This window comes from Rana temporaria, chromosome 3, assembly GCF_905171775.1.
Source record: "Rana temporaria chromosome 3, aRanTem1.1, whole genome shotgun sequence".
In the NCBI taxonomy this organism is placed as follows: Eukaryota; Metazoa; Chordata; class Amphibia; order Anura; family Ranidae; genus Rana; species Rana temporaria.
The window spans coordinates 413,995,148-414,016,523 of record NC_053491.1 but is presented as its reverse complement, the minus strand read 5'-3'; the positions used below and the strand labels follow the sequence as shown (position 1 = coordinate 414,016,523).

Genomic DNA, 21,376 nt, shown 5'->3' with positions numbered 1-21,376 from the left:
CATGCTATTGCTAGGGGAAACATGGATGAGATGACAGCCAGACAGCGGTACAGCAGTACAGGCAAGGGTGACCGGTCTCTCACATAGTGAATAAAGTGGTTGGTGCCCCAGCAATCGGAACCAGACCTGCATAATCGAGAGCCTAGGGACCTATCCACATGGTACAGCAGAGAAAAAAGATAATTATGCTTGTGCAGGGTCCGCACTGGTGCCTGTTCTGTCACTGGAAGAGAGGTGGCAGAGTCAAGCTGAAGTGGTGGAATTGGGCACTGCTCTGTGGTGTCTGTCTCCTTGGAAATATTGCATCCTAAGCGGGCATCCTGAGCAGGTAAATGTATTGTGGGACTGGATGGCACCTGCATGTCAGCATCAGATTATGATACAGAGACACCAGGGACCGGGTGTATGGCGGGGTACTGCCATAATGTTGATGCTACATGAACGTGGCCCTGCCTGGTCCCGGGCATTAGCGAGCATGTGTTTTTGAGTAATTAATAATAAGCATAAATGTTACCTATTGTGTGTGTGTGTATGTGTATGTATGTATGTATGTATGTATGTATATATATATATATATATAGAGCTGGATTCAAGTAGATGTGCCTAACGTTAAGCGGGCGTAGCGTATCTCATATACGCTACGCTACCGTAAGTTAGAGAGGCAAGTGCTGTATTCACAAAGCACTTGCGTCCTAAGTTACGGCGGCGTAGCGTAAATGTGCCGGCCTAAGCGCGCCTAATTCAAATTGTGAAGAGGTGGGCGTGTTTTATGCTAATGAATCGTGACCCGACGTGATTGACGTTTTGAACCGACGCCGCATGCGCCGTCCGTGGACATCCCAGTGCGCATGCTTCAAATTACGCTGCAAAGACTTATTGGTTTTGACGTGAACGTAAATTACGTGCCGGCCCATTCACGGACGACTTACGCAAACGACGTAATTTTTTTTAAATTCTACGCGGTTCCGACGTCCATACTTAACATTGGCTGTGCCATCTTTTTGGTGGAATATCTTTAGGCCTGAAAACGCCTTACGTAAACGGCGTATCTTTACTGCGACGGGCAAGCGTACGTTCGTGAATAGGCGTATCTCGCTGATTTACGCATTCTAGGCGTAAATCAGCATACACACCCCTAGCGGCGGCCGTAAATAGACAGCTAAGATACAACGGCGCCGGCGGTCGTATCTTAGCTAGATTTAAGTGTATCTCAATTTGAGGATACACTTAAATATACGACGGTGCAGATTCAGAGTTATGGCGGCGTATCTACTGATACACCGGCGTAACTCTACCTGAATCTGGCTAATAGTATTAAATAAAATAAAAAAGGATATTACTATTTGACAACCGGATTATATCTGCAATCAAAGACTTACGTGATAAATTGAGCATTGTCATGTGCTATTCTAGGCAATAACTTTTCCTTTCTCCATGTAGAAAACTTTGACAAAGTAAGTCCATCTTTAGTGCTTACTTCAATCTGATCCTTGGTATCCCAGATCTCAAGCCCAACAAGAACCACAGAAATGTTTAACATCTTGTAATCCTGTGTAAAAATAGAATAGTTAACAGTCTGTTTAAAAAAACACGCAAAAATTTGATTTTCCGCCCTTTATTTGATTTTGGATAAGGGATTTTTTTGGTCCATCGCTCACAGGTGGTCAAATTGGATACGTTTGTTTCTTCCAAGCGAGAAATAAGTACTGGAGCACTGCAAGGCTGTGTGTTAAGTCCCTTTCTCTATGCGCTGTACACATATGACTGCACCCCCTTTTATGAGACCAATAGTATAGTTACATTTGCCGATGACACTACTGTAATCAGTTGTATTACTGGGGGCAATGAGGAGCAATACAGGAGAGAGGTTGATAGGATAGTGGTGTACAGCGAATAACCTGATCCTATACACAGGGGGCCGGATTCAGATACATTGGCGCATATTTATGCCGGCGTAGCGTATCTTATTTACACTACGCCGGACCAGCGCGGAGAGGCATGTACTGTATTCAGAAAGATATTACTCACCAAGATGCGCCAGCGTAACGTATTTTCGACGGCGTAGAGCAGCGTAAGTGTAAGTGGGCGTCACCCCATACAAATGATGGTCCGACCGTGTCGCAGTGGTTTACGTCGGGCGTATCTTAAACGGTGCATGCGCTGTGACGTGGACGGATTGACTGCGCCCATCTGCGCTTGCTCACAACTACGCCAGGCGTAACCCCTAAGATACGACGACCCAACGCCTACGCCCAGTGCATAAAGTACACAAGCATTTTTTTGGACTGCTAAGTACTTTTGTTCTTTGCTTGAGGCATGTCTGCACCAGTGGCTAAGGCTCGGAAGAAGCTCAATTTCTCCCCTGAGGAGAAGGCTCTTATTATTGAGGGCCTCAATAAGTATGGCACGTGCCTCTATGGGGCACTGACTGACACTACCAGCAAGGTGGAAAAAGATAGGATCCTGCTGGAAATAACCACAGAGGTGAATGTCCTTGGCGTTGCGGCTCGGACCACCAGGGATATCACAAAAAACATGAACGACCTGCGGCGTCTGGTTAAAGAGAAGCTGGGCAAGATCCGTAGGCATGCCAGTGGCACAGGAGGTGGACCAGCCACCAACATCACGCTCACTCCTGATGAGCTGGTCATTGCAGGTGCCTGGAGAGGGAGATGGTTAAGGGCCTGGAGGGTTTTGATTCGGTCGATCAGCCCTTGAGGACAGGTAAGTGTGTTTTATCTTTTCTCTGGTGTGTAGCATGTGAGGGGGGGGGGGCAAGAGAACATGTGACAAGTGTGTGGGTCCTCCAACATGTGAATGTTTTGTGTCATCCACAGATGTCCAGGAGGGAGCTGGGCCGTCGTCAGCTGCTGGGCGACCGACCCCATCTCTGGCCGAGAGTGACCCCACCTCACCTGTAGAGGAGGAGCAGGTCACTATTAGGAAGGGTTCTTTATAGTGGAGGAGACCCCCATACCTGTACCCTCCCCAACCTCCTTCCCCATCAGGGATAGCCCCTCAAGGGCCACCCCCCATCAGGGATAGCCCCTCAAGGGCCACCCCATCCAGCCTGCCCCAAGCCTCTCCTACCCCAAGGAAGGCTACCCGAAAAACAAGGGGTGTTCCGGAGGCATTGGAGGAGAATTTGGCAAGGATCCAGGCCCGCCAAACCCACCATCTGGCTGCCTTCGTGGGGGACCTGCACCTTGTGGCAGGGAGCCTGGCCTCGTCGACTCAGACCCAGGCTGTCTGTACGGTAGCTGTGCAGCAGGCCCTCACCCAGCAGGCGGGTCATAATTTTTGCCATCAATGAGAGCTTGCAGGACGTGAGTGGCAATTGTACAGGGATTCTCACGTGTCTGGGGGAGCTGCAGGCCACCACATCAGGCCTTGTAACGGAGGTCCGGAGCCTGGCAGAGGCAGTCCAGGCCAATACGGCTGCCATGCAGGTGAAGGGGAGGAGCCTGGCAGCTGCCATACAAGAGGAGGGGAGGCAGACATGGCGCCACCTGCGCAAAACCACCACCCGCCAGCTGCGGATGCAGGCGGTGACTAATACTTACCTCCACCGCATTGCCCTGGCATTGGAGGGCAGCCAGGGAGAGACCGGGGATGTACCTCCACCAGACAACCCCCCCCCACCTGAGGCTCCCCCCAGGCAACTGCGGCACAGGAGCCTAGGCACCAGGCGCAGCCCACGCCAGGGCAGATGATTTTTTTTTGTGCTTTTTCTTTTCTGCTCAAATGATGAGTTTTTTTGTTTAATTTGTATACTCAGGTGATGAGTGTTTTTATTATTTTCACTCAGATTATGAGTATTTTTTTTTGTATAATCCCTGCACACAGTCAGGAGTGCAGGCTACAGTGTGACTGGTGAGTGAATGTGGGGGTGGCACTCCTGCCAGTAAGGGGTGTCACCCTGGCTCATCGGGGAGAATTTATCCCCACGGCCGTGTGAATGTGGTATGAATTGACAGCAACATACTTGGAGCCTTGGTGTGGCGTTGCTGCTCCCAAGTCCTGCATTGTGGACTTGGGCTAATCCAATGTGATGTGGATGTGGTGTGTGTGAGCTAGGGACCACAGTGGTGTGCATGCATGCATTCTCCTTGTGCCATGATGAATGTGTGTGTTTAACGTGCAAAGATGCATTCCACGAGGTATCTCCTGACTGCTGAACCATCAGCAGACAGGGTTGCCTCGGGCAGGGGAGCACTTTGGGGTTCGGGGGTCAGGTCATCACGTAGGTCAATCTCCAGGCCCTTTCTCATGGCGTAGTTGTGCAAAATGCAACATGCACCAATGATCTGGCACACAAAGTTTGGGGAATACAACAGGGTACCCCCGGATTTATCCAGGCATCGGAAACGGGACTTCAGGATGCCAAATGTGCGTTCCACCACTGCACGGGTACGTGTGTGTGCATCATTGTATTTTCTCTCTCCTCTGGTTTGGGGATTCCGGAATGGAGTCATGAGATGGGGCCCAAGTCCATATGCCGCGTCACCTGGAAGGGAAAAGACAGAAGGGTGTTAGTCGTGCATGTGCCCCTCGTGATGTCTGCATCATGGGGTCGGACAGTCATGCTTGACTCCCATGTCACTCACCAACCAGCCAACTGTCCTCATACACGTTCTGTTCAAATTCTGTTGGGATGTTGCTTTGAGGGTATATGTAGCTGTCGTGGCTGGCCCCGGGGTGTTTGGCACGGCCGTGCCATATGAGGCATTGGCTATCACCTGTACATTGATGGAATGTCAGTGCTTACAATTGCAGTATATGTGCTCTGTGTCACAGGGGGGGCCGTAGTGCCACATGTGTGCAATCAATGGCCCCCACGGTGCGTGGGAATCCTGCAATTCTGACAAAATCCCGCATTGCCTTCTGCCACAGATGCTCCTGGGTGGGTCTGATGATGTGGTGGGACATGCGTCTGAGGATTGCGGGGACAACCTGGTGCACACATCTGCTCATGGTGGATTGTGACATCCCAGCCACTACTCCACTTGTTCTTTGAAAAGATACACTTGCAAGGAAATGCAGTGTTGCCAGTACCTTGACCAGTGGCTGCACTGCATGTACGCGGTGTATCTGGCTGGTGATGTCATCATGCAGGGTTGTTGCTATTTCTAGGATGGCTTCAGGGCTGAATCTGAAGATGCGATACACCTCTAATTCACCCATGCCAAAGACGTCAATGCGCGTTCGGTATATCCTCTCCCGTGCCCTCCTACTGGCCCGTAGACGCAGTAATGCTATGACCACGGCTGCCCCTGGCATGTTGGCATATAGATGTGTTGTCCTGCAAGTGTTGTTGCTCAGCTCGTCTGTAACGGTGCTGCGTAGCCTGCGCCGGCCAAGCGTACGTTTCTGATTCGGCGTATCTCACTCATTTGCATATTTGCATATGAAATCAATGGGAGCGGGAAATGCGTCCAGCGTAAATATGCGCCTACGATACGCCGGCGTAAGAATTTTTACATTGGTGGGAAGAAGCCTATTTTACGGCGTATCTAGTTTTCTGGGTACGGCGCAAAGATACAACGGCGCAAATTTACACTTACGCGGCGTATATCGAGATACGTCGGTGGAAGTGCTTTCTGAATCCGGCCCAGGGAAAACAAAGGAACTGATTGTAGAAGGAAGGAACAGGCCTGAACCAGCACCGCTTTTTATTAAAGGCGTATGCGTGGAGCGGGTCTCTTCCTGTAAGTTTTTGGGAACATGCATTTCTGAAAACTTATCGTGGATAATCAACGTTAAAGCCATTATTAAGAAATCACAACAGCGTTTATATGTTTTGCGACTCCTTAGGAAGAATGGCTTGGGAAGGAAGGTACTAGAGACCTTCTATCGGTGTGCCATTGAGAATACATTAACGTATTGTATTCTAGTTTGGTATCCTAGTTGTACGCAGGCAGATAAAATTGCTCTAAAGAGAGTGGTTCGAACAGCGCAGAAAATTGTAGGGTGTGAACTTGTTTCTCTAGAAGACTCGTTGGCTTTGTAGAGCAGGAAAAATAGTGAGAGATCAGACTCATAATGGTTGTCATTTTTTTTTTTTTTTTTATTGCCATCTGGGAGACATTTTAGTGTGATTAAAACAATGACAAATAGATTTAAAGAGAACTTCTTTACCAGGGCTACTTAAAGACCCTCGTATTGTAAATGTACGTCCTCTTTTTAAACATGGATATCTCAGTAACGGCAGCAGCTGCTGCCACAACTGAGATATCCATGTTTTCAGCGGGCGGCCGTGTAAACGATAACGGCGGTCTCCGCGGCGGATTCGCCGCGAGATCGCCGTTATCGGTGGTGGGAGAGGCCTCCCGCCGCTTTTCCGCGCCTTCCGCCGCTTACCGGAGCCGTCGGTAGCGGCGGAGGAGATCCGATGCTGCCGCCTGGAGAGCGAGGACTTGAGTGAGGGCAAGATGGCCCCCACCCGTCCTCATAGCTCTGCTGGGCGGAAGTGACGTCAAAACGTCAGTCCCGCCCAGCCTCTTAAAGAGACAATTTTTTTTTTGTCATTTTTTTAAATGACAAATTTTCCTTTTTTTATTTTTATTTTTTTTTTATTTTTTTGCATTTAAGCCTAAATATGAGATCTGAGGTCTTTTTGACCCCAGATCTCACATTTAAGAGGACCTGTCATGCTTTTTTCTATTACAAGGGATGTTTACATTCCTTGTAATAGGAATACAAGTGATCATTTTTTTTTTTTTTATATTTTAGTGTAAAAAATAATAAAATCAATAAAATTAAATAAGAAAACAAAAAAATTTTTTTTTTAAAGCGCCCCGTCCTGACGAGCTCGCGCGCAGAAGCGAACGCATACGCGAGTAGCGCCCGCATATGAAAACGGTGTTCAAATCACACAAGTGAGGTATCGCCGCGATCGTTAGAGCGAGAGCAATAATTATAGCCCTAGAGCTACTCTGTAGCTCAAAAAATGCAACTTATAGAATTTTTTAAACGTCGCCTATCTAGATTTTTAAGGGTAAAAGTTTGACGCCATGCCACGAGCGGGCGCAATTTTAAAGCGTGACATGTTGGGTATCATTTTACTCGGCGTAACATTATCTTTCACAATATATAAAAAAATTGGGCCAAATTTATTGTTGTCTTATTTTTTAATTCAAAAAAGTGAATTTTTTCCAAAAAAAGTGCGCTTGTAAGACTGCTGCGCAAATACGGTGTGACAAAAAGTATTGCGATGACCGCCATGTTATTCTCTAGGGTGTTAGAAAAAAAAATATATAATGTTTGGGGGTTTTAAGTAATTTTCTAGCAGAAAAAACTGTTTTAGTCTTGCAAACACCAAATCTGAAAAACACCTAAGGTCTTTAAGTGGTTAAAGGAGTTGTAAAGGAATTTTTTTATTTTTTTTTTGCTGAAATGACTGTTTACAGGGTATAGAGACATAGGGGCAGATCCACGTAGCGGATCGTAATTTTATTCCAGCGAAGCGTATCGTATTAACGCTACGCCGCCGCCGCAACTTTGAGAGGCAAGTGCTGTATTCACAAAGCACTGGCCTCTAAAGTTACGGTGGCGTAGCGTAAATCTCCCGGCGTAAGGGCGCACAATTCAATTGTATGTGATGGGTTCGTGTTTTATGTTAATACGTCTTGACCTGGTGTAAATGACGTTTTTTTTGAACGGCGCATGCGCCGTCCTTGGGGGTATCCCAGTGCGCTTGCTCGAAATTAACTGGCAACAAGCCAATGCTTACGACGCGAACGTCATTCTACACAAAGCCCTATTTGCGAACGACTTACGCAAACGACGTAAAATGTTCAAAATTCGACACGGGAACGACGGCCATACTTAACATAGGATACGCCTCATATAGCAGGGGTAACTATACGCCGAAAAAAGCCTTACGGAAACTATGTAAAAAAAATGCGCCGGCCGGACGTACGTTCGTGGATCGCCGTATCTAGCTAATTTGCATACTCGGCACGGAAATCAACGAAAACGCCACCTAGCGGCCAGCGTAAATATGCACCTTAGATCCGACGGCGTACTAAGACGTACGCCAGTCGGATCTAGCCCAGCTTCAGGCGTATCTTGTTTTGTGGATACAAAACAAAGATACACCGGAGCAAAATAGAAGTTACGCAGCGTATCAATAGATACGCCAGCGTAACTCCTTTGTGGATCTGGCCCATAATAGTTAACTGATTCCTTTTAAAAACAATTAAAAATAGATAAAAATCAATCAGATAATGTACCTCCTAGTTCCAGTTTCGTTTTTTGCATCTAACTTAGTTTCCTGACGCATTCATGGCAGCACACACACTGGGTTGTGACTCCGCCCCCACAACCTGACAGGATTGGTTAGCTATAAATTTGAAGGGGAGACGCCCCGCACCATTCTCTTTTATATCCTCACCTGACGGATTGGACGGACACGCAAGTAATGCCTCTTACAACACATCGCCCCAGCAGGTTCATGCCTCTCCTGTTTGGAAGTCCCTTGTGTACAGCCTCTAAATGAGCTTTATGGTGGGAACCCTGTTCTGGTGGTCTCAGGGGCTCTGGATTTATACTGGCACATCTGTAGCAAGCTTTAAAAAAGCTTCAAATTTTGCAGTGGCCCCCACTTTCTCTTTCTTTCCTTCCAGTGCAGTGTATGCCTATGCCTCCTTGAATGTTTTTGTAACATGACATTTATCTCCCAAGGTTAGTTCCCGCTCTGCTGAGCCCTGTGGTTCCTCTACACACCCATACACTCGGGGTCACCGCCGCGTCCTTCTCAGTGCTCTGCGCATGCGCGCAGCATAGTGATGACGCCGCCTGTCCCCTCTGCCCTCTTCCAAAATGGCGCCGGATGAGCGGGACGCTTCCGCGCATGCGCGAACGCGTCATTTGTGTCGCCGATTTTAAAAATACACAGTGCTATGGCTGTGTAATTCAGGCTGCTGCCCTGCTCTGCTACGGAGTGAAGATTGCACCAGGTGGTGCAAGGACGTCCCAGCCTAGGTCAGGCTATTTTTTTTTTACAAAAAAAATAAAAGTATATATATATATATATATGTGTGTGTGTGTGTATATATATATATATTATAATACACTTATGATAAAGTTTATTTATAATTATATATATAAATGTAACAACAAGGGGAAGTATACATAATTAACCACTTCCATACCAGGCACTTACGCACCTTCCCGCCCAAGCCAATTTTCAGCTTTCAGCACTGTCGCACTTTGAATGACAATTGCGCGGTCCTGCGACGTGGCTCCCACAAATAGAGCTTTCTTTTGGTGGTATTTGATCACCTCTGCGATTTTTTTTTTTTTTTGCGCAACAACTAAAAAAAGACTGAAAATTTTGAAAAAAAATTACGTTTTTATTTTTTTCTGTTAATTTTTTTGTAAATAAGTACGTTTTCTCTTTCAATTACGGGCACTGATATGGCGGCACTGATGGGCACCGATGAGATGGCACTGATGGACATCGATGAGGTAGTACTGACGGGCACAGATGAGGTGGCACTGATTGGCGGCGCTGGTATGCGGCACTGATGGGCACACATAGGCGGCACTGATGGGCACACATAGGCGGCACTGATGGGCACACATAGGCGGCACTGATGGGCACTCATGGGCGGCACTGGGCACTCATAGGCGGCACAGATGGGCACTCATGGGTGGCACTTATGGGTGGCACTGATGGATACTTATGGGTGGCACAGATGGGCACTGATAGGTGGGCACTGGGCATGGATGGGCACTGTGGGTGGCACTGATGGACACTGTGGGGTGGCACTAATGGACACTTGGGGTGGCACTGATGGACATTGTGGGGCAGCACTGATCTACCCATGTTGCCAGTCAGTGCCCATTTGTGGGCACTGATTGGCATCTTTTTTTTTTTTTTAAGATTTTTTTTTCATGCTTTTTTTTTTTTGTTTGGCCCACCCTGGTCCAGGGTGGGCTTCCCTGGTGGTCCATGTGGCGATCCGAGGGGGGCTGCGCTGATAAACAATCAGCGCGAACCCCCCCTGTCAGGAGAGCCGCCGATCGGCTCTCCTCTACTCGCGTCTGTCAGACGCGAGTGAGGAAGAGCCATCAACGGCTCTTCCTGTTTACATCGTGATCAGCCGTGATTCGACACGGCTGATCACATGGTAAAGAGTTTCCGCCGGAGGCTCTTTACCGAGATCGGAGATGCAGGGTGTCAGACTGACACCCCGCATCACCGATCGCCGCGCTGCGCGCCCCCATGGGCGCACGCGGCATGAAATCCTGCAGGATGTCCATGGACATCCTGTCAGGATTTCACAACCACTTCCCGGACGTAAATCGGCCTTAGGCCGGGCGGGAAGTGGTTAAATAATTAATAAAATTCCAACAAAAAAACGGGAAATAGAAAATAAAGAGATATATTTATATATTTATATATTTATATATATATATATATATATATATATATATATATATATTTAATAAATAAGATACCGTATTTATCGGCGTATATCGCGCACTTTTTTGCCCTGAAAATCAGGGCAAAATCGTGGGTGCGCGATATACGCCGATACCCGCTTTCTTGCGCCGAGTTTTGAATACTGCGCCGACATATACCGAACGCAGTACACTCGGGTATAGTCGGCCAGTCTCGGCTTCTTCCGCGGTCACGTCCTGGACGTACAGGACGTGAGCGCAACAGTTGCCGAGCCTGCCCGAGTGTACTGCGCTCGGTATATGCTGGCGCAGTATTCAAAACTCGGCGCGGGAAACGAGCGGGGAGGACGCGAGGACGCCGCAGAAGGACGCCGGCCCTGCCGAAGAGGACACCGGACCCGCCGAAGAGGACACCGAACCCGCCGCAGAAGGACACCCGAAGCCACAGAAGGACACCCGAAGCCGCAGAAGGACGCCGGACCCGCCGAAGAGGACACCCGGGACGCCGGACCCGACGAGGCCGCCGATGGACGCCGCGTAAGACACCAAAACTGTAAGTACAAAAATAACTTTTTTTCCACAGGATTGGGGGTCACTTTAGGGGTGCGTGGTATACGCGGGAGCGCGTTATTCCGCGATAAATACGGTAGTTAGGGGGGACATATTTTAACGTTTCTCTCTTCCCTCTCCTTTCCCACTTTTCCAGGCTGTCGCTCTGCTATCCTCATGGGGGCCACTGCCCTCGCAGACCACCATCAGCAGAGGTATAGAGGCCGTCTAGAAGGTGGTAAGTAGAGAAGAGACAAAAGAGAGCCTGACCACTGATGCTGCATTGTTGACAGTCCTATCAGGTCAAGAGACGCAAGTTTGCGGCACAGAGGGAGATTCAAGCCTTGCTTCCGGCAGAAGACGCAGAAGTCACTCAAGGCACCCTATTGCTATCCTCGATCAAGGCATAGCCGCTCGCGTCACAGCCGATCCCGTCATAGTCGGTCCCACCGCAGACGATCACCTTCATCCCACACGGAGCTATCATACCCGCCCTGCGGCAAACACTTGCCGGGTATGCGGGGCTCCAGCCTTGCCAGGGAAATTGGCCTGCCGCTCGTGCTTCAACGAGGCAACCAAGGATTCGGAGGCCAGAGTAGCTACAGAGCTCCTAAGAGAATCACCACAGGGATCAATTTTGGGCGATCCTACCCCAAACACATCACAACACCGGGCAGTTACGCCCAGGCTCCAGAAATCCTCTCTGAGAATGAGAAGCGTGAGCCGGCGTCAGGTTTTTTCTTCTGTTCATTTGCCCACTCAGTCAAGGAGGCGTTCGGCTGGGAGGAAGATATGGCAGAACCTCTGAAGGTTCAGAAATATTTCCCGGAGCTAAAAAGGGGGTCCTTAATCATTTTCCTTCATCGAAGAGCTGGAAAACCTCATAAAGGTTGAGTGGGAGAGATCGCATAAGCGGCTCAGTATGAGCAACAAGTTTGCAGATTGTACCCCTTGTGGGAGTCTAAGATCAATTCTTTGATCAATGCAACTACGATCGCTTCATCTTTAATACGACTCGTCCCGGTTCATCCCGCGATAGATACGTCACTCTACCGATTGAAGACGCAGTTGTAACGGACGTATGAACTATTCTGCCGGGACATCCTATAATACTCCTACAGTGAGGTCTACAAAGAACTGCATGGCTCGTTACAATTGGATTTACCACATTGTATTCTGAGCTCAAAGGGTTAATTATACAAGGGACTTTTTCACTGCTGAATGCTAATATTCCCTTTACATAGCTAATGGACTCTCCTTTGTGTAGTAACAGCCTCCTGCCAGGTGTATGCTAATGGGATGATCTGTGAGTGTTTAATTGTTTTAAAGGTTAATTGAATTCTATTGTCTGATCAAGTCATGTTAAATAAGATTGGAGCCAAATGGTCTAGAGACTGATTGATTCAAGGGAATGTCATTATTTCAAAGTATGTGTGTGAAGGGGGGGGGGGGCGGAGAGTGTCATTGTTCATGTAAGCTTGTAACCATATAAAAAGTGAGGTGAAATGTGCAATAAAAGTCAGTCCTGCTTGACTCTGCAAACGTAGCCCGTCTCGTTTCTTGAAAGGGCGTTCGATGGGATATACCGGCGGTACCTGCATATCGCAGCTTGCCAGGGAAAAGGACTTCTCCAACGACTGAGACCCTCTTCCTAGCTGGGTAGCCGTTACATTGGTTGGCAGCAGCGGGATGGTCCTTTTATCCAAAGAGCAAGTTCTGAATGGAGTCGCAGTACGCCAGGCTGAAAAGATCCACACTAAAAGATCTATTGGAGAGTCGTGGTAGGAGCGCAAGCAACAGACCACGGAGGGAGCTGATAGCTGACCTGCTGGAGCTGGACGAAATGGATGGATCCATGGAAGGAACGGAGCCCCTTGCACCGGTCAGCGAGGAAGATGTAATTACTGGGATTGTACAGCGGAGATTATCCTTGTATCCAGAAACGTCCGTGGAACTAATAAACCAGCTGTTCCGGGAAGCAAGGGAGGAGATACAAACAAAGAGGGGACAAGAACTGGAACTGGTAAGAGCGAGACAGCCCATTACACATGCAGTTCCTACTCCCCCACCCGCTGCTACAGGAAAGAAAATACCGTTCACTGCATTTAAAGCTTTTGTAAAAAGTGAGGAGGAAATCGATGGATATTTGGCAGACTTTGAGAGGCAGTGCTCACTACACCAGGTACCACCAGACCAATGGGTCACTATTTTGTCGGGGAAATTGTCGGGCAAAGCCAATGAAGCCTTTCGGGCTCTCACTCCAGAGGATATTTTACAATACCAGCAAGTTAAAAAGGCGCTGCTAACCCGATACGCTGTAACTCCAGAAGCCTACCGCCGTCGCTTCCGGGAGTCCAAGAAGGGGGCTGTGGACTCCCACATGGAATGGGCCAACCAGTTACAAAGGGTGGCATCCCTTTGGGTCCAAGGGTGCAAGGCCTACACCGCGGAGGAAGTATTGCAGCTGTTCCTAATGGAACATTTCTTCCAAGACCTGGCCGCAGACATACAAGACTGGGTACGAGATCGCCGTCCCGCTAACTTAAACGAGGCGGCTCGGCTAGCAGATGAGTACGCGGAAACAAGAAAAGTAAGCCAGGGTACTACACGGCTGGCTCATGAGGTAGAACCGCGTACTCCAACCATCACCCCACACCCAGAGTTTCGGGCTCCAGTCCCACCACGCCCTCAGGGGCCTAACAACTACCCCCGGGATTCGTCGAGGGTGACGTGCCATCACTGCAGCAACACGGGACATATTGCTCGTTATTGCCCTCTGAGAGCTACAACTACCAACTGGAGACGGACAACACCCAACACAGAGGTCACTCCATCACGTCCCTCTGTGGCCCACTGCCTAGAGACCGAGGGGGGCCCTGAGGAATGTCTGGGAATTTTGTATGAGGCAGACCCAATACAAGCTGTCTCTCCGGATAACCGTCAGCATCACCGTCAGGAGGTACGGGTGAATGGACAAGTAGCACAAGGCCTAAGAGACACTGGGACTACAATCACGTTGATTCAAAAACATCTGGTAAAGCCAGAGAACGTGTCCACTCGCACAGTTGCCGTCCGGGTCGCAGGGGGTGCTGTATTTCGCGTACCCACCGCCCGGGTGCACTTAGACTGGGGAGCCGGGTCAGGAAAGACCACAGTTGGTATCATGGACAACCTGCCTGCCGAGGTTGTGCTGGGCAACGACATTGGCCCTCTGACTTCAGCTTATTTACCTACACCTGCTGCTGCTTGTCCCGTGACCACCCGCGTTGCTGGAATCAACTCGCTTGCTGCTGAGAACCGGTAAGACCACCTTCCCCGACATGTACTGTAGATCCGGCACAATATCACAGTCTAAAATGGGAATGTGACAAGTTGGCCAGTGAGAAATCAGAGATGCAACGACACTACGTCATGTATTATGAGATGTCCCGTGGCTTGAACATTGAAATGCACAAACAGGCGGAAATTGTCAAAAGATTAAATGGGATTTGCATCCAGGTGGTGCCTTATCTGTCCCAAGAGCATCAGCAACAGGTTTTGGGAGCCATTGAGAGAGCAAAGCAAGTGACTGTTCCAGAATTGAATTCTATTATTCACCGTCACCATCAGCTACCGACCTGGTAAGCCAATGGGAATGCCGACGGACTGTCCAAGCAAACGGAACTTTTACCCTAACAGCAGACCGGACATCCCCAAGTTGACCCGAAAAGGATCAATCCGGGTCTGCCGGAGTGTTCCACAAAAGGGGAGCAGTGTAACGGACGTATGAACTATTCTGCCGGGACATCCTATAATACTCCTACAGTGAGGTCTACAAAGAACTGCATGGCTCGTTACAATTGGATTTACCACATTGTATTCTGAGCTCAAAGGGTTAATTATACAAGGGACTTTTTCACTGCTGAATGCTAATATTCCCTTTACATAGCTAATGGACTCTCCTTTGTGTAGTAACAGCCTCCTGCCAGGTGTATGCTAATGGGATGATCTGTGAGTGTTTAATTGTTTTAAAGGTTAATTGAATTCTATTGTCTGATCAAGTCATGTTAAATAAGATTGGAGCCAAATGGTCTAGAGACTGATTGATTCAAGGGAATGTCATTATTTCAAAGTATGTGTGTGAAGGGGGGGGGGGCGGAGAGTGTCATTGTTCATGTAAGCTTGTAACCATATAAAAAGTGAGGTGAAATGTGCAAAAAGTCAGTCCTGCTTGACTCTGCAAACGTAGCCCGTCTCGTTTCTTGAAAGGGCGTTCGATGGGATATACCGGCGGTACCTGCATATCGCAGCTTGCCAGGGAAAAATACTTCTCCAACGGCTGAGACCCTCTTCCTAGCTGGGTAGCCGTTACAGCAGTTACCTTCAGGGATGTTCTTGATCGTAAAATTAATCTAGAACTGAAGAAAGCCTGCTCCACGACAGGAGTCGCTTGTGGGCCGGCTATCACCACGGCGGCAGTAGCTAAAACTATCGCTGCATTGGCGGCTAACGTTGAGAATTCCATTCTAGAAGGAGCCGACCAGGGGAAGATATTCTCCTCCCTGCAGGAAAATTTATTTGGCTTACGGCTCCTGATGGGGCGACTTCATGGTTGGGAAGAGCCTTATGGCTGAGATCCTGTATAGCGGAGGCAGCATCAAAATTAACTGGTGCAGAATTCCATATGGTGACTCAAGTTTTTTTTTTTTTTTAAATTGTTTATTTACGAAATTTTCAAAAAGAGTACACATTGTATGACAGTGTAACAAGTAAATTCAACTTTTGGTAATACGTAGCTGACATATCTTAGACAATGTGGAGATACAGGCACAATCTGATACAAACATGCAAGATAATCAATTATCAAGGCAATGTAAGCTAGCCACGGTCCAAAACAGACAGAACTACTAAAAAAAAATTTCAGCCATTACCAGAGAAGATATATAAAGAACAGGAAAATGAAAACAAAGAAAAAAAGAATAAAAGAAAATATGCACCATGGGAATCAAGACTCTTGAGAGGGTTCGGATAGGAAACCGGAAGAGAACTCGGAATCATCCCACGTTTTCCAAATGCTCTCAAATAAAGGCAAGGTATCTTCAATCTTAGCAGTTAAATGTTCCATCCTACGTGTATCTATTATAATTGAAAGAACCTGTTGAATAGTAGGGGGTGAAGTAGAGAGCCAGAGCCTAGGGATGGCTCGCTTTGCGGCTAAAAGGACAAAAGACATAAGTTTCTGAGATGTCTTAGGCAGACCCGTAAGGGGTAGGCCCAATATGAAATGTAAAGGTGACAAGGGTACAGGATGGGATAGCAGTGACTGTAGGAGCTCTTGAATCTTTATCCAAAAAGGGCTAATGAGAGGGCACTCCCAGAAAATATGAAAAAGAGAGCCCACGGCCCCTACGCATCTCCAGAATAACTTAGAAAGGGAAGGGTCACGGGCATGCATTAGGTCTGGGGTCCTATACCAAAATAGCAAAATTTTAAGGGCAGTCTCCCTATGCACTACACAGCGCGAAATCTTCGAAGTATTAGCCCATATTTTCCCCCAATCTAGCAACGAAATCGGGCGCTTGAGTATAGTAGACCATTTGTTCATATAGTTATGGGTGGAGTCTGTCAGAGGGGGGGTTTCATGTAAAATTTTATAAATTGATGAAATCTGCTTAGGTGCATAGGGACCCGCTACACACAATAGCTCAAAATCTGTAGGTTTCTCTAGTGATAACGAGGGGAGCGTGGAGAGGAAAAAATGCTTAAATTGTAGATAAGAGTACTGAAGAGAAGTCGGCAGATCGTATTTTGCTTGTAAGTCTGAGAAAGACAGAAAGATGCGCGTGACCGGATTGACCAAGTGTCGCAACTGAAAAATTCCAGTTTGAGTCCAGGGATACATTCTCCCGTAAGATAGGCCATCAGGAATATCTGGATTGAAAAGAACGTTCATCAGAGAGGAACATCTGGAGGAGAGGGAGAACCGCTCCACACACCTCCTCCAAATAGTCAGGGTAAACAGCATCGGGGGTAGACATAAAGATCTAAGCTGGGGCATAAATTTAGCGGACGATGGCCATAGCATATAACAGGGATGCACTGGTGCAGTAATTCCCATTTCTATCTCTGCCCACCTGGAAGGGGCATTTCTAGACACCCAAGAGGTTAATATACGGAGATGAGAAGCATAATAGTATTTAATAATGTCTGGTGCCGCCATCCCACCTCTATGTTTAGGGGCGTAAACTACTGATTGTGCGATCCTATGGGAAGCATTATTCCAGATAAACCTGAGGCACCTCCTCTGGAGGAGTTTCAATTGCGACATCGGGACAGAAGTAGGGAGTGTCTCGAAAAGATACAATATCTTAGGGAGTATGGACATTTTTAAGACGTTGATCCTGCCTAATAAGGAGATTGGGAGGGAGGACCACAAATTCAAGAGACGAGTTATCTCCGTAAACATGGGGGGAAAGTTAGCTTGATATAAGGTGGAATATGAGGACGTGATATACACCCCCAGATACTTCAATGAGGCAGGGCACCAACGGTAGTTGAACTTGTCTTTGAGAGATGTGAGCGTCTCCGGAGACATATTAATCGGTAGAGCTTCTGTCTTTGACTGATTAATCTTAAACCCTGACATGCTACCAAAGATAGAAAGAACATCATGTAGAGCAGGTAAAGAGGTAGAGGGATGGGTGAGAGTTAGTAGGATGTCGTCAGCAAAAAGTGAAAGCTTATATTCTCTCCGCCTCAGCGGGACTAACCGTATGTCTGGGTGCTGCCTAATGGCCGCCGCCAGTGGCTCAAGACTCAAAATAAACAGCAAGGGCGACAGTGGGCACCCCTGCCTAGTGCCATTACTTAGGGAGAACCGCTGAGATAGACAAGAGGAAAGCTGTACCTGGGAAGTGGGGGTAGAGTAAATGGCTCGCAAGGCTCGAATAAAAGGGCCCGAAAACCCGTACCTATCGAGGACTGCAAACATAAAAGGCCAACTAAGGCGATCAAATGCCTTTTGACGGGGGCATTAAGTATAGAAAGTTGGTCTCCAGACAACCTAGCCAAGGCTAAAGAGGACATAAAAGCATCAAAGTCAACCTGAGAGAATTGAGTCAACGGGTCCCCACCCAAGCAGTTATACAACTTCTTATAAAAATCACCAAAAACTTGCGTCATAGCTTTGGGGCAGTATGTGGGAGTACCATCTGGCTGCATTAGATGATCAGGTATCGAGAGAAAGGGGCGTGGTCTCAGTCTGTTAACTAGCATTCTGTGCGGCTTATTGGCGTATTCATAAAATTTATGTCTAGCCCAGAACAAAGATTTAGAAATGTTATTCATGTTAAAAGATTTGATGCGATTCCGTAAGGAGACCACCACCCTCAGTCGCTCCACCGTAGGGGAAACAAGGAGATGTGCCTCCGCAGCTCTAAGTTGGGCCAGGAGCTCATCTTTTTGCTTCATGGAGTCTTTCTTCAGACGGGAGCTAGCAGAAATACATTCCCCCCTGAAAAAAGCCTTATGGGCCTCCCACATAGTGGAAACCTCTGTCACTGAACCCACATTTAAATAAAAAAATTCTGACAGCTTTTGTTGTAACTGGACTTGTAGCAACGGATCCTTAATCAAAGATTCGTTGAGATGCCAGTGGCACGTCCTGGGGGCAGGAGCAGACAGAACAATATCGATCTCAATGTGTGCATGATCCGACCAGGCGATTGGGCCAATCTCGGAGAAGATCACGTACGAAAGTAAAGGGGCTGTTACAAAAAAATGATCTAATCTAGAGTAGAGCTTATGAGGCGGGGAGTAAAAGGAATACCCTTGTTGGGTTGGGTGCTTCACTCTCCATGTGTCAAAGAGATTATATGACCTGGTCAATTTGCGAAACGATGCTGACAGTTTCTGGACAGCACTGCTTGGGGAGTCTCGAAACAATGCCCTCCTGTCCCTGGCCGGGGACATGCACACATTAAAATCACCCCCCAATATCATGAAGGGATGGGAGATCGTTTGAAGCTTTTCAAGAACAGTTGTAACGAAACCTATTTGACCAACATTAGGGGCGTATATATTCGCCAATGTGAACTGGGTGTCCAGGTGACTACATTCCAGGAGCGTGACTCAAGTTTATTTGGCGCAAAGCTGGACTCGGCCATCTCCAAGATTCCCGGGGGAAGATCCGGGCTGATTCCCTCCGATAGTAAACCAGAGCCCCAGAAGGGCCCCGCTTACAGGCGTGATCTTCCTGTCAAGTACAGGGATGTTAGATCCTACCGTCCCAGCAGGGAATTTAGGAGGGACTGGAAGACCCGGCCCTTCTTCATGTAGGTACAGTAAGCCAAGGCTATCACAGCCGGGGAACAGCAGAAGTCCTTTTTGAAGGTCCATCTGCCCACCCAGCTCAGGTGGGCACCAGACTCAAGAGATTCGCTCGGATATGGGCAACTCATATAACATATCCATGGACACTTTCCACTATCAAGACCGGTCACAATTGGAAATTCATGGGCACATTACCGGGGAACACATTCCAGCCTACCAAGTACCTCCGCGCCAGAAAGGGAAAGGGTTTTATTCCCCTTTATTTCTGGTACAAAAAAAAGAAAAACAGGGGATCTACGTCCAGTCTTGGACCTAAAGAGGTTCAACAGAAGATCAATATAGAGGCCCTCAAATTGGAAAAGCCTTCAGCCCATTTTGTTGACAGTGGATGTGGGAGACTGGATGCTATCTCTAGATTTTTCGGACATTTACCTTCACATCCCGGTTCATCCCGCCTTCCAGAAGTCCCTTTGGTTCTCAATCTCTTTTCCAATTTCGGTGCCCCCCGTTCGGCATCGCCTCAGCACCAGAGCATTCAGCATGTCAGGGTGTTCTTAGGGGCAGAATAAAATACCAGGTTGTACCGGGTGCAACTCCCTCAAGAGAAGCTGAAGCCCTTACTCCAGAAGATACAGAATCTGCTATCATCCAGACGTCTTACTGTCAGAGCCTGCCTCAGTACCCTGGGGTCCATGTCATCATCCATATCCATGATACAGTGGCCCCTGTGGCACATGCGAGTCTTACAGAACTCCTTTCTCAGGCAGTGGAATGGAACGTCAATACTCCAAACCATTCACATCCCGAACTGGGTAAAGCAATCAGTATGGTGGTGGACACACCCGTACAACCTCAGGAAGTCCATTCCAATAGTTCCCCCAAGTCCAGAAGTAGTAACATCAGACGCCAGCCAGGGGGGATGGGGTCCACACTATCTGGACCGAGTAAATTGAAATTTTTTAAGGATTGCTAAATCCAAAAATCTAGTTGGTGGGACTTTATATGAGACTGTGGCCGTCCGGCACACAAGTCTCCATCCCTAGTAATATGAACGGAGGGGGACTATTGGGGAATAAGGAAAAGTTGGGACTTTATATGAAACAAAACACTTGGGGCAAAACGAATCAATCAATCAAATAATAAATCGTTTATTGATAGCATAATTGGATAAGAAGCATAAATAGATAAATAATGTAATCAATAAGGTGTTAAAATACATAATGGAACCATGATCGATCAGTCATAACAGATAAAATGTAACATGGTAGACAATGTAACATATAATGAACAGTATAGCCAGCGATATTGTATGGTAAATGTATATAGTAGATAGGTAATATGTTGACAGTGTATGATAAAATCATGACTGATCGATCCTGAACAGTTCCAATGGTAACATAGTAAGCAATGTAACCCATGATGGGCACTAAAATCGACAGTAGTCAATAATGTTAGTAAAGTACATAATAGAGACAAGATCGATCATTCATGACAAAGTCTAATAATAATAACATGGTAAACAATGTAACATATGATGAACGCTGTAACCAGCAAAATTTGCATAGTAGGTATACAATGTAAATCAATAAGTAAGTTAGATTGCATGATAGAGTCTTGAAAGATCGATCCTGAAAGGTTCTAAATATAGCATGGTAAACAATGTAACATTGCGATCTGAGACATATCCAAGAATGGTGTAAAATCGTAATAAATGATACAGAAAGATACATGATTCGGATAATTCAAAGGCCCATGGTAGTAGCCATGATTCAGGTGACATGACCTCTATGGGGTAGGCTCGACGCGTTTCGTGGACATTTTCCACTCATCAGGAGCAGGTAGAGGCTAGGGGTACCTATGGTAAAAGATAAAATAGTGGTATGATACTAGTTAGAGGTAATTAACTAGAAGGAGAAGAAGGGGAACACGTAACAGTGGTCCTAACAATCTTACCTAGGGTAATAAATACGGGATAATCGATGGTAGACATATTGTTGTTAGTCAGAGGCATGGGGAGGTGGAAAATGCCTCCCCCGGGAGCTGAAGTGGTGGCAGATTGGCGGCAACACGGGTCCAACCCCGAGATAATGGGAAAAGTGAGTGGTGA

General features: G+C 47.4%; 1 protein-coding gene across 1 annotated transcript in view; it reads right to left on the bottom strand.

The window, feature by feature from the left end:
* Positions 1-1,341: 1,341 nt before the first annotated feature.
* LOC120933090 (zinc metalloproteinase-disintegrin-like VMP-III) overlaps positions 1,342-21,376 on the bottom strand; it is a 156,072-nt gene continuing 136,037 nt past the window's right edge. Inside the window, exon 9 of the mRNA XM_040346089.1 lies at positions 1,342-1,549. Within this exon, the coding sequence (XP_040202023.1) occupies positions 1,376-1,549 (174 nt within the window). The 3' untranslated portion in view covers positions 1,342-1,375. The remainder of the gene's footprint in view (positions 1,550-21,376) is intronic.